The 17,850-nt window shown below is 42.5% G+C and overlaps 1 protein-coding gene across 1 annotated transcript; it reads right to left on the reverse strand.

The window, feature by feature from the left end:
* Positions 1–7,123: 7,123 nt before the first annotated feature.
* On the reverse strand, positions 7,124–7,831 carry LOC138895643 (uncharacterized). Its single transcript, XM_070180354.1, has 2 exons — positions 7,748–7,831; positions 7,124–7,534 (listed from the first exon to the last, which is right to left on the reverse strand). The coding sequence occupies exons 1-2, from the start codon at positions 7,829–7,831 to the stop codon at positions 7,124–7,126; spliced, it is 495 nt and encodes a 164-aa protein (XP_070036455.1).
* Between the last annotated feature and the right edge of the window lie 10,019 nt (positions 7,832–17,850).

The following is a 17,850-nucleotide window of genomic DNA, read 5'->3' on the forward strand; positions in this document are numbered from 1 at the left end:
CCTCGAGCAATCAAACTACACTTATAGACACGACCTTTTTAAGCAATTCTCCTAACTCATTACACCAAGATTTTTTATTTTTTATTTTAAAAAAAAATAGTTTAAGTACACAAGTGTGGCATCCTCGCCTCAAGATTCGACTCACAAATACCATGCCTTATTCACAATTCACTTACTTATTCTAACATGGATGTCAACAACATTACCTTTCCTTCATGAATCATGTGCCCTCACTCAATCAAAGAACTTAGTTCCACACACAATGAATTATAAGAACATAGGAACTCAAGATAGACAAAATTCACTCTCTTTCAGAAATAACATTCATATGCCACAAATGATGCACCATAGGCTTGCATGTAGTGTAATACTCTACTAATCGAGTTCATCCAGTCTAAGATCAAGTAGGACTTTCATTGGTTGTAATGTAGGCTGCGGGTCGGGTAGGATACATTTGGATATGAGTGACTACACCTCCCTTAAGCACTTCAATACATATACTTTGACACACATACCATACTTATGCCAAACCAAACATTCCACCTTCACTTCAATTTATATTACCCAATATTTCTTTAAGAATAATTACATTAAGAGTCGCCACTTATCAAAGAATATTCTTTTTCCCAGCAATACAACTATTTTTTTTTCTTTCTTTCTTCTTTTTCAATTCAAGCGGCTCTAACTTTTTTTTTTCAAAACAGTTCACCTTTCTCCTTATTTCATTAGTTCCACGCAAAAACCAAACCAACCACCCCACACTTTAACTTTTGCAAAGTTCATAATAATTCAAGTGCTCATTAGAGGTGAAAAGGATCAAATAGATGGTTACTTCAAACAATTGGGTAAGGCTTGTAGTGTGGTTGCCAAAGAAACAGGATTACATGCTCAAAGGGGTTAACTACGTTACATAACTTTTAGGTGGGTAAACTATATATATCTGGCTTAACAAAGAAATACCTATATCACTTCTCAGACTGAACAAGACTACTATTTTGCTTTGCACACATACATGGCAAGTTCTAAAAATCAAATGCAATGCACAGAATACATACAAAACTATCACACACATGGCACATAACTTACTCATGATTGGTTTCATCGCGACACTCCAGTCAAAGCAGTTAAGCAAAATTAGGAATCTACAATTTAAGGTACTTATGCGAGAGTCAAAAACCGAGCCTAAGCGTCACAACCATAGTACTAACTATTCTCAAGGCATAACAAAGCTAAGAGATATTGCTACAATTAAATGCATAGCTTCGTGGTTCCTACTCCAAAAAATTAAAACTAACTACACCCGATTCAACTAAAAGCCTCTGGAAAAAGACCCCCGCCCAAAGAAAAACCAAGGGGGAATTACTACGCTACCTACACAAAAAAAATCTTTTTGGTATTTTCTTTTGACTTACTTCCCTCAAGAAAACTGTCTGGGAGATCTATCGTCGGGATGAGTCCAATTTTTCTATTTTTTTTAACGGCACTAAATAACTAAAACACATAGCCAAATCAATTACTAAACTACTAAAACACATACTAAAACAATTAACACTAAATAACTAAATAACTAAAATTAACTATGTACAAGTCCCCACCCCACACTTAGCTCATGCATTGTCCTCAGTGCATGCACAAAATGACAAAACACGAAAAAATGAGTAGGGTGTAAAGAAACTCCCTGATCAACAATGCCTTCATCCTCCGACGCTCTTCACTCCTTATCATGTTCATCCTCCTCATCATCATCATCTCCCTCACTATCTTACTGCTCTGGATCAGCCTCAGACTGCTCCGGTGTATTGATATACTCATCATCGGGGAGTCTGTATCCATCTCCTAACCCAACCAGCTGCTGAGCATGAGCATTGAGCGGGTACCAGTGCTCCAATTCAGTCCTCTCCTCAGATGTGGCCTGTCGACCTCCTATCCTTAGCTGCAAATCCATCATCCCATAGAGACAGGCCATAAAACTATCATCCTGAACGTTGTGCTCGGTACTTGTCAACGATATCATGGCAGTCTCTTCTTTCAGCCGGAGACTAGTGATGTCCGTTTGTCGTAGGGGCTGATCGATGGTGTGGTCAAACTCTGGCTCCTCCTCAACCTCCTCGTGTCTTAAGTACTGAGTTAGAAAATTGGCAAATGGCATTCGATCGATCTTTTTACTCGTTCTAACTACAAATATCTGGTAGCGGATCAGATGACCCACATTTATCCTTTGACCCGTCATGAGGAAGTAGAGTACACAGGTCCTCTCACGGCTAATGAGTGTGTCATGATTGCTCGGTAGGAGCCGTGCATTTATCAGTTTAAGCCACACTTGAGCCTCCGCCCTCATCTTCTTCTTGGGAAACCTCTTGTGCCGATTAGTTATCTTATCCCGGACCCATGCTGCCGTAAAATAGGCACCACAAAGCATGTGTCACAACTCTCTGTATGTAGGCCGGCAAATGAAGTGGTCCAATGGCTCCATAGGAACATCCGGAGCACCTAAAAAGTTACATATGGCCGTGGGTGAAAAATCTATCAATCGTCCACGAATCGGCATCAGTTGTTCAGTACTCTGCAGATCAAACCCTGCATAGAATTCTCGGACTAAGTTGATATTAATGTTCCATGTGTTCTTGAATACATAGCTCAACCCCATATCCTGAATGCCCCTCCAAATTGCCTGATACTTTTCTTTCAAGCTCCGTTCATTGATAGCTACTTCCGGGTGTACATGTTTAGGCCTACAACGCCTGTACCAATCCTTAGTATGCGGTGGTATGCTGTTGATGCCAAACTCCTGTTGGCCTTGTGGTTGTTGACGCATGGCTGCTATAGCTGCCACAGCTTGTACTCCACTTATATTGGAGGTAGCTCCCCCCCCCCCCCCCCTTTCTCTTCTTTGGGGGAGGTGCTGAGGTCGCCTTTACTTTAGCCGGCGCAGTGGAAGTAGCCTTGGCTTTGCCTGTGTCTTTTCTGGGAGGCATCGTTGTTCCTACACAAATAAGCATTAGTCAAATAAAACTGCATTACACACTACACACATATTTCTTTTCCGACTTTCCGAGGTTACTCAGACTTCACCTCATATTTTCTTAATATTAGAATCAAAGAACAATACATGGGCTACCCGCGAGCCACCCCACACTTAAGATTTTATCGTGGTGTATGACTTCATAACACTAGTCTATTAATCTCGGAGACTCGGGCTCCAATGGGGACAAGGAATACCATTGAGGCATTATATCAAACACTTAACATGCATTAGTGCCATGGGAGTTCTTATGGAAATAAGGGATTGCCTCATCCTCCCAAATCGACTTGAGGGTTCCGTACGACCACATGTTTCCACAATCGCAACACCATTCCTATGGGGTTTCATGGGGTTGGGGCACACAAACTCAATACTACAATAAAGAACAACCACCAAATTTGTGTGTAATTAAATACATGTACCCCGCTCGAAATTACAAAGGAAAGAGATCAAATCATACCTTTGAAGCTTTTGAGAGGAGGGAGCTGCCTGAGAATTTCTGATGAGTGTCAAAGAATAGCAAGACTAAACTTGACTTCAATGGGGATGGGGGAAGCCACTTGGCAATGTGCTATTGAGTGTTTGTGGGTGAGGGCAATTCATGCAGTGTGTTTGGTTGAGAACAACGCTGATGAGAAGATGTGTGTGCTTGTGAATTTCTTTTCTAAAGCTTGATGTGTGTTTGGTTTAAGTGAGGTTAGGGTTGTTTGTATTGTGTTCAGTATTTAGGGCATGTAATGTGAGGAGGTTCGACTAAAATAACTTAAACTGGGCCGAAATAACTTACTTGGCATCGCCTGGCCCAGTACCTGGCGTTAGCCAGCATCGCCAGCCTAAGGCCAAGCAGAACCTGGCGTTAGCTAGGCGTCGCCAGCCCCAGCACCTGGTGTACGTCAGGTGATGCTGAAACCCTGTTCGACTTGCCCAAACTCGCCTGTAAACTTGTTAGTACCTAAAAACAAAACAAAAAAAAAAAAAGAAAATTCTAACTACACTAAAAATCAACTACGAATTGGGTTGCCTCCCAACGAGCGCCTGATTTAACGTCGTAGCACGACGCAGATAATTGCACTTAAGGTTCGCTTAACCTTGGTGGCTCGAGCAAATGAGTCACCAACACTACTTTCGCATCTTCCATGCCCAAATAATGTTTTAAATGTGCTCATTGACTCTAAATGTGCGAGAGTCATTTGATGCAGCAATCTCTATGGCTCCGGTGGGGTGAATCTCCACCACACTAAATGGTCCCGACCATCGTGACTTTAACTTACCCGGGAATAACCTCAACCTTGAGTTGTATAGCAATACCTTATCTCCGGGTTTAAAACTCCGCTCAAGAATATTTTTATCATGCATTATTTTCATTCTCTCCTTGTATAATCTTGTGCTCTCAAAAGCGTGGTAACGAAATTCATCAAGCTCGTGCAGCTCTGTGACTCTACTTGTGCCTGCAGCTTCTATATCGAGATTCAACTATCGTAGTGCCCATAAAGCTCTATGCTCCAACTCCACTGGTAGGTGACATGCCTTCCTAAATACCAATTTATATGGTGTCATACCAATCAGAGTTTTGAAAGCGGTACGATAAGCCCAGAGTGCATCATCTAACTTTCTTGCTCAATGTGTTCTTGTAGCATTCACAGTCTTTGTCAAAACACTATTTATCTCTCTGTTCAACACTTCTACTTGCCCACTCGTTTGTGGATGATATGGGGTGGCAACTTTGTGACGTACACCATACTTTTCTAACAGCTTTGCGAAGGCTCGATTGCAGAAGTGAGTGCCTCTGTCACTGATTATCGCCCTTGGAGTGCCAAATCAGGTGAATATGTTCTTTCTCAAAAAACCAATTACCCCCTTAGCATCATTTGTCTGGAGCACTGCAGCCTCCACCTATTTCGACATATAGTTCACAGCTACGAGTATGTATTTGTTGTTATATGAGCTGATGAAAGGCCCCATGAAATCGATTCTCCACACGTCAAACACTTCTACCTCTTGAATTGGGTTCATAGGCATCTCATGTCAGCAGGAAATATTCCAAGTTCGTTGGCATTCGTCACAACCTTTCACCCATAAGTGTGCATCTTTGAACACTGTCGGCCAGTAGAAGCCCGATTCCAGCACTTTCACGGCGGTCCTTACTCGTCTGAAGTGGCCACCATATGGTGATGCATGACAAGCCTGCAAAACAGAAGATTGGTCTATCTCGGGGATACATCTCCGGATCATGTTATTAACACAAATCTTGAACAGGTAAGGCTCATCCTTATAATACATGTGACAATCACGAAAGAACTTTTTCTTTTGAACAGAGGAAAGATCATAGGGGACAATACCGCTTGCCAGGTAGTTTGCAATGTCTGCATACCATGGCGCTTCCTCCAATGTCACTTCTAGCAATTGTTCATCTAGGAATGTCTCAGTTATATCTTCTACCTCGACTTTCTTTTCAGCTCCCTCCAACCTTGAAAGGTGGTATGCCACTTGGTTCTCTACCCCTTTTCTATCGCGGATCTCCAAATAAAATTCCTGTAGCAAAATAACCCAACGGATCAAGCGTGGCTTTGACTTCTTCTTTGTTATCAGGTACCTAAGTGCTGCATGGTCAGTATAAACAATCACTTTTGAACCAATCAAATAAGACCTAAATTTGTCGAATGCAAACACCACAGCCAACATCTCTTTCTCAGTCACGGTATAATTGAGTTGTGCACCGCTTAGCGTTCTGCTTGCATAGTAAATTGGGTGCACCAGTTTGTCCTTCTGCTGCCCCAGGACTGCTCCTATAGCATAGTCACTCGCATCACACATGAGCTCAAATGGTTGCTCCCAGTTGGGTACAACAATGATTGGTGCAGTCACCAGTCTCCTCTTCAGCTCCTTAAATGCTAACCTGCAGTCATCAGAAAACACAAGAGAATGATCCTTTTCAAGGAGTTTACATAAGGGATTAGCAATTTTAGAGAAATCCTATATAAATCGCCTGTAGAACCCGGTGTGCCCGAGGAAACTTCTTACTGCCTTAACTGAAGTGGGCGGTGGCAACTTCTCAATCACCTCAACCTTAGCATGGTCAACCTCAATACCCTTACTGGACACTCGATGCCCCAGCACTATACCTTCTTGTACCATAAAATGGCACTTCTCCAAGTTCAGCACTAAATTTGTCTCCACACACCTTTTTAACACTCTTCTTAAATTGTGCAGACAGTCTTCAAACGAATCCCCCACCACGGAGAAATCATCCATAAAGACTTTCATAATATATTCAACTATGTCAGTGAAAATGGCTAACATACACCTCTGAAAGGCAAATGACATTCTCCGAAAGGCAAAGATGCCATACAGACAAGTGAATGATGTCTTCTCTCTATCCTCAGGGGCTATGGAAATCTGATTGTACCTCGAATACCCATCCAAAAAGCAGAAGTGAGACCTCCCTGCCAGTCTATCCAACATTTGGTCAATGAATGGTAAAGAAAAATGGTCTTTTCGGGTGGCTGTGTTCAGTTTTCTATAATCCATACAAATTCGCCAACCCGTAACTGTACGAGTCGAGATCAACTCATTATTCTCATTGGGCACTACAGTCATTCCACCCTTCTTTGACACATACTGAACTGGGCTAACCCAGTTACTGTCAGAGATTGGGAAGATGATTCCCGCATCTAACCACTTGATCACTTCTTTCTTTACCACTTCTTTCATGTTAGGGTTTAGCCTTCTTTGATGTTCTCTGGAAGGTTTGTGCCGATCTTCCAGTAGAATCTTATGCATACAAAATGTCGGGTTGATCCCCCTAATATCTGCAATGGTCCAGCCAATTGCAGTCTTGTATTCCATTAACACCTGCAAAAGCTATTCTGCCTGCACATCTAACAAACTGGATGAGATAATAACAGGTAAAGTGGATTTAGGTCCCAAAAAAGCGTACCTGAGGTGAGAAGGTAACGGTTTTAGTTCCAATTGTGGTGGCTCTTCAATTGACGGCTTAACTGGAGGTGTTTTTCTTTCTTCTAAGTGTAAGGGCTCGAATTCGAGCTCTCTTTTCCAGTACCCTCGCCAAAATTATGGGAATCTCCTCGTCAACCCGGCAGTCTAAATGACAAAATATGCTGGGAAAACAAACTTCCCCACCTGTACTAATACATCATCAAGGATACCAGAGGGCCTCTTCACTGTCCGATCATCCAGCTGTAATAACATAGACATGGGTCTCGCTCTTCCAATGCCTAACCTTTTGTAGATAGTCAAGGGCATCAAGTTTATGCTTGCCCCCAAATCACAAAGTGCATTAGCAAACGCATAGTTGCGTATTGTGCATGGAATTGTGAAACTCCCTGTATCAGATAACTTCTCAGCTATGGGTCTTGTCACAACAGCACTACATGTCTGAGTCAGTGTAACCGTGGCTAAGTCATGAAAGTCGAACTTACGAGACATCAAGTCCTTCATCATTTTTGCATAACCATGCATTTCCTTTAAGGCGTCAATCAATGGAATGTTTACCTGAATTTGCTTCAACATCTACAAGAATTTCTTATATTGCTCATCTTTTTGATATTTGGCCAATCTTTGGGGGAAGGGTGTTGGAGGCCACTTCTTTCCTGTGATTTGATTTTGAACCTGCTCTAACACTGTTTCTACTGCCTTCTCTTACTCTGACTCAGTTTTCTTCGTGATTTCTTTTTCTTTGCTTGTTTTAGCTGGTGCATGTTGTACCGTCACCTCTGTTAACCCTGTTGAGTCATCTATCTCGATGGGTACAGGCACACGTGTTTCAGTAGGCCAGCTTTCACGAGCCATCTATTGCTCCAGATCTAGGTCTCTACCATTTCGTAGACTCACTGCCATAAGCTGTTTCCAGCCCTGTTCTTTTGGATTGACTTGTGTATCTGCAGGTAACGTCCCTTGGGGACGATTGTTTAGGGCCATAGAAATCTATTCTAATTGAATCTCAATACCCTTTATCGCTGATTCATGCGAGTCTACCCTCTGTTGTATTTTTCCCGTGGACCCAATCAATTGTTGCAGCATTCTGTTGTTGTTGTCCAGCACTCCCTTAAGTTTAATAAACCCATCATCTGGTCTCATAATCTATTGTTGCTGAGGTTGTTGATAAGTCAGCTGCTGATTTTGCTGGATGTAGCCATGTTGCCTTTGGTAAGGCGCAACTTGACCCAGTGGTCGCATAGCTCCAGGATTGTTGTTGTTATTGTACTGCTGCTGCGCTGGTCTATATTGTTGATTATGTTGACCCCAATTCTGACCACCTTACCTCTGTCCCTCATAGTTGGCTATATAATTCATATCTCCATGATATTACTGGTTGTCACCTTCCGCACTCCACGAGCAAACATATGGTTGGTTAATGCATGGTGTATATAAGCCCCCATTAGTTGTGTCAACTATGTGAACCTGCTGCTTCTGGACTGATTCATCAATCTTTTTGGTGAGGATACTCATTTATGTCATTAGAGTGGCCACATTCTCAGCTATGGAATTGTTTGGGTCAAAAGCCACTGAGTGAACTACCGGAGTGATTGTGGAGGCTCTTGTCATCCATCCTGAGTTTTGTGCCATCTTATCAAGTAGGGTCTTGTATTCTACGAACGTTTTACTCAGAAATGCTCCACTTGCTGAAGCATCAACATTGGCCTTTAAGCTGTCAGCCAGTCCCATGTAGAATCTCTGCCCTAACATCTGATCTGGAATACCATGATGTGGACACTTAACCAGCATGCCCTTGAACCTCTCCCACGTTTCTTGTAGTGATTCTGTTGGTCTTTGCCTGTAGCTCAATATATCATCAATCTGTTGGGTAGTTTTATTTGGTGGGTAGAATTTGTTCAAAAATTGCTTGACTAATTCCTCCCAAGTAGTGATGGAATTTACGGGGAGAGAATTAAGCCAAGTCTGAGCTTCTCCTGTCAGCGAGAATGGGAACAACAAAAGATTTATTGCGTCCGGTGTTACGTTAGGTTGCCTTTGCGTTAAACATATTGACAGGAAATTCTTCAGGTGCTGCTGATGATCTTCAATGTGTGACCCTGAGAACAGTCCCTTGTTCTGCAACAAATGTAGCATGTTATTTGTGATTTGGAATGATTCTGCTTGTATCTGAGGGACTGCAATTGCGGTTGGCAGATTATTGGCGGTGGGTTGTGCCCAATCATATAATGTTGTTTCTGGTACAAGAGGCACCACGCCCCGATTGTTTGGTTCATTCTCATTTTTCTGTTGTTGATTGGATTTTCTATTCTGTCAGCCATGTTTGGTTCGATTTCTTCTGTCGAGTTTCGTTGTTGTTTGCTTTTCTTGTTTGCACGATTTAGTGCCTTGAAAACTTTCTCAGGATCTGATAACGCTTCGAGCAATTCACCAGTTCTTGAGGAGTTCTTAGGCATGCACCTGTAACACCCAAGACTACAAAACGTTAAAATTTCAATGTATTTGGTTTAGAATGGAGAAAATTGACTACACTAAGAATTTCAGCACTTCTTTTAGCTGCAATTAATAACACCGTTAATTCTCCGGCAACGACGCCAAAATTTGATCACGCCCAACTATGCCTTATAAAAAGGACTAAGCGGTGGTTGCAAATATATTCAGATATATAAGTCTGGAGTCGAATCCCACAGGGAATTAACCTATCAAACACAACTACTAGACTCGCAAAAATTCACACAATCAATCTTCAAAAATATTTAAGTAACAATTTAGATTTTTTTTTATTAACTAAATGTTACGTAATGAAAATGTAATAATTAATAACTAACTACGAACGTGTTGTAAACAAGAATTGGAATGATCTAAGGTTGTGATTTCCCCTATTGTCGGAATCTTTTCCGCTACGTTTTCTACAAATTTGCCTAAGTCTTCTCTATCGACCATGAACACTCTAACTGTCGTAACTCTCTCCCGAGTAATTACCATAATTTACTAGATATATTCTCCCGAATTACGCTAGCTGGCATTAAGTACAGCTCACTCAGATCGCACCAAGGTTTCGTTATCCATAATCTCACCTTTAAACCTCCATATTGATCCCTCATATACGTTTAGGAGTGATGTTGTTCAACAACTACCTAAATATGCACTCTCTCCCGAGTAATACATACTAAATAGGCACAGCTAATTGAGGGCCGTTCAATCAACTACAAGAATAATATAGTTGAGCAAATAGAGAAAATACTACGGCAAATCTATATTAACGTAACAAGAAAATCATCCTCCAATAAGTTCCATCAAAACCCTAGAATAGGAATTTAGCTACTCATACTTATAGTAACAATATCCCACATATTTTGCATAATTAAAATACAGAGTAAAGATGAAAAGATATAGAAATTGATGATTCTAACTCCCAAGGGGTGATTCCACCAGCTCTTCTTGCCTCTGGCTGCAAAAGTCCCTCCAAGTGGTGATTTTAGGTCTATTTATATGTGTATAGGAAACCCTAAATGTGTAGGCCAAGTCCTAGTCAAACCCGGAAACGAATTTAGTCTTCAAAACTCGGATTGGACCTGGCCTCAGGCCTGGCGTCGCCAGCCTAACGCCTGGATTTTGGCTGGCCTCGCCAGGCTAAAGCCTAGTTCAGCCTGGCCTTTGGCTGGCTTCGCCAGGCTAAAGCCTGATTCAACCTGGCCTTTGGCTAGCCTCGCCAGGCTAAAACCTGGTTCAGCCTGGTTTTTGGCTGGCCTCGCCAGGTCTCTCCTTTTCACTGTTCTCGAGCACACTTTCAACGTTTAAGTATCCATTTTGCTCTACTTTCATCTCCAATTCACCGACACATAAAATAGATTTCATTATGCACAAATAAAGTGTAATTTATCATTAAAGCATGTAAAATGCAAGACACATAATGTACAAAACTATGGAATTATAGCCACACATCATCTCTCCTTCTCTATCTCTTTGTTCACGATATTTGGTTTCAGACTATTATAGACTATATTTTCCAGACTTGTATTCATATTAGATGCTCATGTACTCAATGACATAAGGTTTTGGGGAGTGTTTTTATTGTAGTTAAATATTATATTTTCAACCTTAAAGAGAAGTTTTGGTTTATTGAGATTATCGGCTTGCCTAGTATCGAGATTGGCGCCATCACGACAGGTTGGGATTTTGGGTCATGACAAGTTGGTATCAGAGCCTAGGTTACATAGGTCTCACGAGTCATGAGCAGGTTTAGTAGAGTCTTGCGGATAGGTACGGAGACGTTTGTACTTATCTTCGAGAGGCTACGAAACCTTTAGGAAAATTTCACTTTCTTGCATTCTATCGTGCGAATTTGTGATTCTGGAAACTAAATTTCTATTATTCTATTCTCTCACAGATGGTGAGGACACGTACTACCGGATCGGACGGTCAACCATCAGTGCCACCAGTTAGGGCAGCGAGAGGTCGGGGCCGTGGTAGAGGCCGGGACCGAGGTAGAGGTCAAGGTGTAGCTCGTACCACAATTGGTCCAGCACATGTAGTACCACCAGTTGCTCCAGCTCAGGAGCAGATTCTAGATATAGCTGAGCCGATAGGATCAGCTCAGGCACCGGCTGTGCCCATTGAGATTCCAGGCCTTTAGAAGACTTTGGCCCAGATATTGGCAGCCTGCACTGGTCTTGCTCAGGTGGTTTCGACTCAGGCCGCACCTACCACTTCTCAGGCCGGGGGAGGTACTCATACCCCTATTGCCCGTACTCCAGACCAGGTAGTACAAGGACTTCAGATACCAGGAGCACTACCAGCCCAACCGATTATAACTGCTCAGGCGCCGGTAGTTCCTGTTATGGCAGATGATGAGCAGAGGAGACTTGAGAGATTTGAGAGGCTTCGACCTCCACCATTTAGCGGTACTGAGTCAGAGGATGCTCAGGATTTTCTGGATAGGTGTCAACGGATACTTCGAACAACGGGTATTCTGGAGACTAGTGGGGTCTCATTCACTACTTTTCAGTTTTCTGGGTCTGCACTCAGATGGTGGGAGAATTACGAGAGACATAGGCCTGTTGGCGCAGCACCCCTTACTTGGCATCCGTTCTCCGTGGTCTTTTTGGAGAAGTTCATACCTCAATCCCGCAGAGAAGAGCTGCATATACAGTTTGAGCAGCTTTACCAGGGTGATATGTCCGTGACGCGGTACGAGATGAGATTTTTGGAGTTGGCTCGTCATGCAGTCTAGTTGGTTTCCACTGATAGGGAGAGGATTAGAAGATTCATTAATGGCCTCACATATCAGCTGCGGTTACTCGTGACTAGGGAGAGAGTATTTGGTGCTACTTTTGATGAGGTAGTGGACATTGCTCGACAAATAGAGATGGTTCGTAGCCAGGAACGTGGGGAGAGAGAGGCTAAGAGGCCTCGTAGTCCGGGTGATTACAACGGTGTTCCTTCAGGGGGCCAGTTTCATCGTGGTAAGGGTCGTTCTTACAGACACGCTCAGACGGGTCATCCAGCTCATCATGGTGCATCAGCTAGCCATGGTTCTTACTGTGCTCACTCAGGCCAGTTTTCATTTAGTGCACTACCAGCGCAGAGTTCTCATCATGCCTCATCCGCACAGGCTTCTGTAGGTCATTCCTCAGGTTATCAGGAGCAGCAGTTCCGTCAGAGGAGGGGTTGTTTCGAGTACAGAGAATTTGGTCATTTCAAGAGAGAGTGTCCTAGGCTGTTGAGTGGGGTTTCATAGCAGAGTTCTCGACCGATGGCACCGGCACCATTAGTTACACCAACCGCCCAACCAGCTCGGGGTGGGGGCCAGGCAGCTAGGGGTCACCCAAGAGGGGGAGGCCGATCAGGAGGCGGACATGCTCGATTCTATGCTTTTCCTGCCAGGCCAGATGCTGTTGCCTCAGACGCAATGATCACAGGTATTGTTTCAGTGTGCCACATGGAGGCTTCTATATTATTTGACCCTGGTTCCACTTATTTATATGTATCATCGTATTTTGCTCATTATCTGGTTATGCCCTATGAGTCCTTAGTTTCACCTGTTTGTGTATCTATACCGGTGGGCGATATTATTACTGTGGATTACGTGTATCGGTCGTGTGTGGTAACTATTGGGGAACTGGAGACTAGAGTTAATCTCTTATTACTCGGTATGATTGATTTCGATGTAATCCTGGGTATGGATTGGTTGTCTCTATGTCATGCTATTCTGGACTGTCACGCAAAAATCATGACGTTGACGATGTCGGGGTTGCCAAAGGTTGAATGGAGGGGTTCTCTAGATCTTGTTCCTAGCAGGGTAATTTCTTATTTGAAGGCCCAACGTATGGTTGTAAAGGTATGCTTGTCATATTTGGCCTTTGTGAAAGATGTTAATGCAGATACTCCTATTATTGATTCAGTACCGACCGTGCGAGACTTTCCAAATATATTTCCTGCAGACCTGCCGGGTATGCCACCCGACAGGGATATTGATTTCGATATTGACTTGGTACATGGCACTCAACCCATTTCTATTTCTCCGTATCGTATGGCACCAGTTGAGTTAAAAGAATTAAAAGAGCAACTTCAGGAACTCCTTGAAAAATGGTTTATTAGACCTAGTGTGTCGCCTTGGGGTGCACCGATTCTGTTTGTGAAAAAGAAAGATGGTACTATGCGGATGTGCATTGATTATAAGCATTTGAACAAAGTTACAATCAAGAATAAATATCCATTGTCGCGTATTGATGATTTATTTGACCAGCTTCAGGGAGCGGGGGTGTTCTCCAAAATCAATTTGAGGTCTGGGTATCACCAATTAAAAATTTGGGATTCGGATATTCTAAAGACGGCATTCAAGACTCGTTATGGCCACTATGAATTTTTTGTGATGTCTTTTGGGCTAACCAATGCCCCAGCAATATTTATGCATTTGATGAATAGTGTATTTCAGTCATATCTTGATTTATTTGTCGTGGTATTCATTGATGATATTATGGTGTACTCACGTAGCCAGGAGAAGCATGCACAACACTTGGGTATTGTATTACAGAGGCTGAGAGAGGAGAAACTTTATGCCAAATTCTCTAAGTATGAGTTCTGGATTAGTTCGGTGGCATTCTTGGGACATATAGTGTCCAGTGAAGGTATTAAGGTGGATCCGAAGAAAATAGAGGCAGTTCAGAATTGGCCCAGACCATCCTCAGTTACTGAGATTCGGAGTTTTCTCGGCTTGGCCGGTTATTATCGTCGTTTCGTGGAGGGTTTCTCGTCTATTGCATCGCCTATGACTAAATTGACCCAGAAAGGTGCTTCGTTCAAGTGGTCGGATGAATGTGAAGAGAGCTTTCAGAAGCTTAAGACACATTTGACTACAGCTCCAGTATTGGTGTTGCCTACATGTTCAGAGTCTTATACTGTGTGTTGTGACGCGTCGCGGATTGGTCTCGGCGCAGTACTTATGCAAGACGGTAGGGTGATTGCCTATGCATCCAGGCAAAGGTACATGAGAAGAATTATCCAGTCCACGATCTTGAGTTAGCAGCTATTGTTCATGCCTTAAAAATTTGGCGGCATTACTTGTACGATGTCCAGTGTGAGGTATATACCGATCATCGGAGTCTACAACATTTGTTTAAACAGAGGGATCTTAACTTGCGGCAGCGAAGGTGGTTGGAGTTGTTTAAGGATTATGATATCACCATTCTCTATCATCCCGGAAAGGCCAATGTGGTGGCCGATGCCTTGAGTCATAAGGCAGAGAGTTTGGGCAGCTTAGCATACTTACCGATAGCAGAGAGGCCTTTAGCCTTGGAGGTTCAGTCCTTGGCTAATCAGTTTGTTAGATTGGATATTTCTGAGCCGAATCGAGTTTTGGCCTATGTGGTTTCTCAGACATTATATGATCGCATAAGAGAGCGTCAGTATGATGATCTACATCTGCTTGTTCTTAAGGACATGGTTCAGCACGGTGATGCCAAGGAAGTCACTATTAGAGATGACAGTGTATTACGGATGCAAGGCAGGATATGTGTGCCTAATGTAGGTGGTTTGCGTGAGCTGATCCTCCAGGAAGCTCACAGTTCGCGGTACTCTATTCATCCAGGCGCCGCAAAGATGTATCAGGATTTGAGGCAGCACTATTGGTGGAGGCGAATGAAGAAAGATATAGTTGGGTTTGTATCTTGGTGTTTAAATTGTCAACAGGTAAAGTACGAGCATCAGAGACCGGGCGGATTGCCACAGAGACTAGGGATGTGCATTATTTGGGTCGAACCAAAAATCCAAACCGATCCATGTTATTTGGATCGATTCGGATCGGATTTCAACTATTTGGATTAGATTTCGGATTATAGATTTAAATATTTTGGATATCGGATCGGATACGATTTGGCTTAATTTAAATCCAAACCGATCTGAAATACGAAATATAAGGCCTACATATAAAAGTGAGGGTGCCATCAAATAGGGTTTCATTTGTCTTATTTCTCTCACATCAGCAAGTATCTCTTAGAGCTTTTAGACCTGCCTCCATCACTCCAAATCTCCAATATCGCCGCTTCATCTTTGCTCTCAAGAAGTAAGGTTTGTTGGTTTTTTTTTATTTTTCATTCTCTCCATCCTTTCCATTTTAGATTATTGATTGATTCTTTCCTATTTGTGGTCGATATTTATTTTAGATTGATCTAAGGTTTTGGTTTTTTATTCTCTCCCTCCTTTCCATACTTAAATTTTTCAAAGATGCTATTTTGTTGATCTGTTGCCTTGTTGGTACTACAGTTTATTTAGTTCTGTTGCTACAATTATCACCTAGTATTATTCAGTTTAACCTTTTGGGTTTGTTCAGTTCTGTTGCTACAATTATCAACTAATATTATTCACTTTAACCTTTTGAATTTATATTGAATTATTGATGTTGTTTATCCTTATAGAGTATGTATTTCCTTCTCGTTCTAGCTGGGTAAATCTTTATGGACCAGTTGTTAGATCCCCTCTTTATAGAGTATGTTGATGGTTATGCTACACCGATCACTAATAGATGAACTCATGGAATAAGCACCTTAATATATAAGGCTTACAATCCGAATCGTAATCCAAAATATTTATCCGATCCAAATATCAAAATCCAATTCGAACCGAATTTAATTTGGTTCAGATTCGGATTGCAATTTATCAAATCCGAAATCCGATCGGATAGTCCAAAATATGCCAAATCCGATCCATGAACAAGCCTAACAGAGACTTGAAATTCCGGAGTGGAAGTGGGAGCTTATTACCATGGACTTCGTAGTTGGACTCCCACGGACTTTGAGAAAGTTTGATGTTGTTTGGGTGATAGTAGATCGGTTGACCAAATCTGCACATTTTATTCCAATCGGTACTAATTATTCTTCGGAGCGGTTGGCTGGGATTTATATTCGCGAGATTGTTCGCCTACACGGTGTGCCGGTGTCCATTATTTCAGATCGGGGTACGCAGTTTACCTCGCACTTTTGGAAGGCAGTGCAACGAGAATCAGGCACACAGGTTCAATTGAGTACAACATTTCACCCTCAGACAGACGGACAGTCCGAACGCACTATTCAGATATTGGAGGATATACTACGCGCTTGTGTCATTGATTTTGGGGGTTCATGGGATCAATTTCTGCCACTCGCAGAGTTTGCTTATAATAATAGCTACCAGTCAAGCATTCAGATGGCTCCGTACGAAGCTTTATATGGGAGACGGTGTCGGTCTCCGGTGGGTTGGTTTGAGCCGGGTGAGGTTAGGCTATTGAGTACTGACTTGGTTCAGGATGCTTTAGAGAAGGTCAAAGTGATTCAGGAACGCCTTCGCACGGCACAGTCTAGACAGAAGAGTTATGCCGATAGGAGGGTTCGTGATGTTGTTCACATGGTTGGGGAGAAGGTTCTGCTCAAGATTTCACCCATGGAGGGTGTGTTGAGGTTCGGGAAAAAGGGCAAGTTGAGCCCTCGGTATATTGGGTCTTTTGAGATACTTAAGAAAATTGGGGAGGTGGCTTATGAACTTGCTTTGCCACCTAGTCTATCAGGTGTTCATCAGTGTTCCATGTATCCATGCTCCGAAAGCATGTCGGGGATCCGTCTTACATTCTGGATTTCAGTACAGTACAACTGGATGGTAATTTGACTTATGATGTGGAGCCGGTGGCTATTTTAGACCGGCAGGTCCGAAAGCTGAGATCAAAGAACATAGCATCAGTGAAGGTGCGGTGGAGAGGCCAGTCAGTCGGAGAATGCGGTAAACCAATCAATCTTTTCGTGTAATATCGGGGACAGGGAACCAGCCCAACGAACTCGATTTCCCGAAGAAAAGAGAGGGCGCTCTTCTAATATTTAGCTAAGCTACTTGGGAGACTGAGCAGGAGATGCGGAATAAATATCCACACTTATTTGAGACTCCACGTAATATTCTAAACTCGTTCGAGGACGAACGTTTGTTTAAGAGGGGGAGAATATAACGACTTAGCCGGTTGTTTTGAATATTATAACCCCGTTTTCCCATTTACTACTTAATTTATGTCTTGCAATTGATTTATGACTTATCGGGCTAGTTGGTTCGGGTCCGAAAGGAACTGAGAGTGAAATGAGACACTTAGTCTCATAATTAAAAATTTAAGTTAGAAAAGTGGACCGGATATAGACCTATATGTAAACGACCTCAGATTTGAATTTTAATGATTCCAATAGCTCTGTATGGTGATTTTGGGCTTAGGAACGTGTCCGGATTATTATTTGGAAGTCCGTAGAGGAATTGGGCTTGAAATGCCGAAAGTTTAATTTTTAAGAAGTTTGACCGGGGGTTGACTTTTTGATATCGGGGTCGGAATCTGATTCTGAAAATTAGAATACCTCTGTTATGTCATT

This window comes from Nicotiana tomentosiformis, chromosome 7, assembly GCF_000390325.3.
Source record: "Nicotiana tomentosiformis chromosome 7, ASM39032v3, whole genome shotgun sequence".
NCBI lineage: Eukaryota > Viridiplantae > Streptophyta > Magnoliopsida > Solanales > Solanaceae > Nicotiana > Nicotiana tomentosiformis.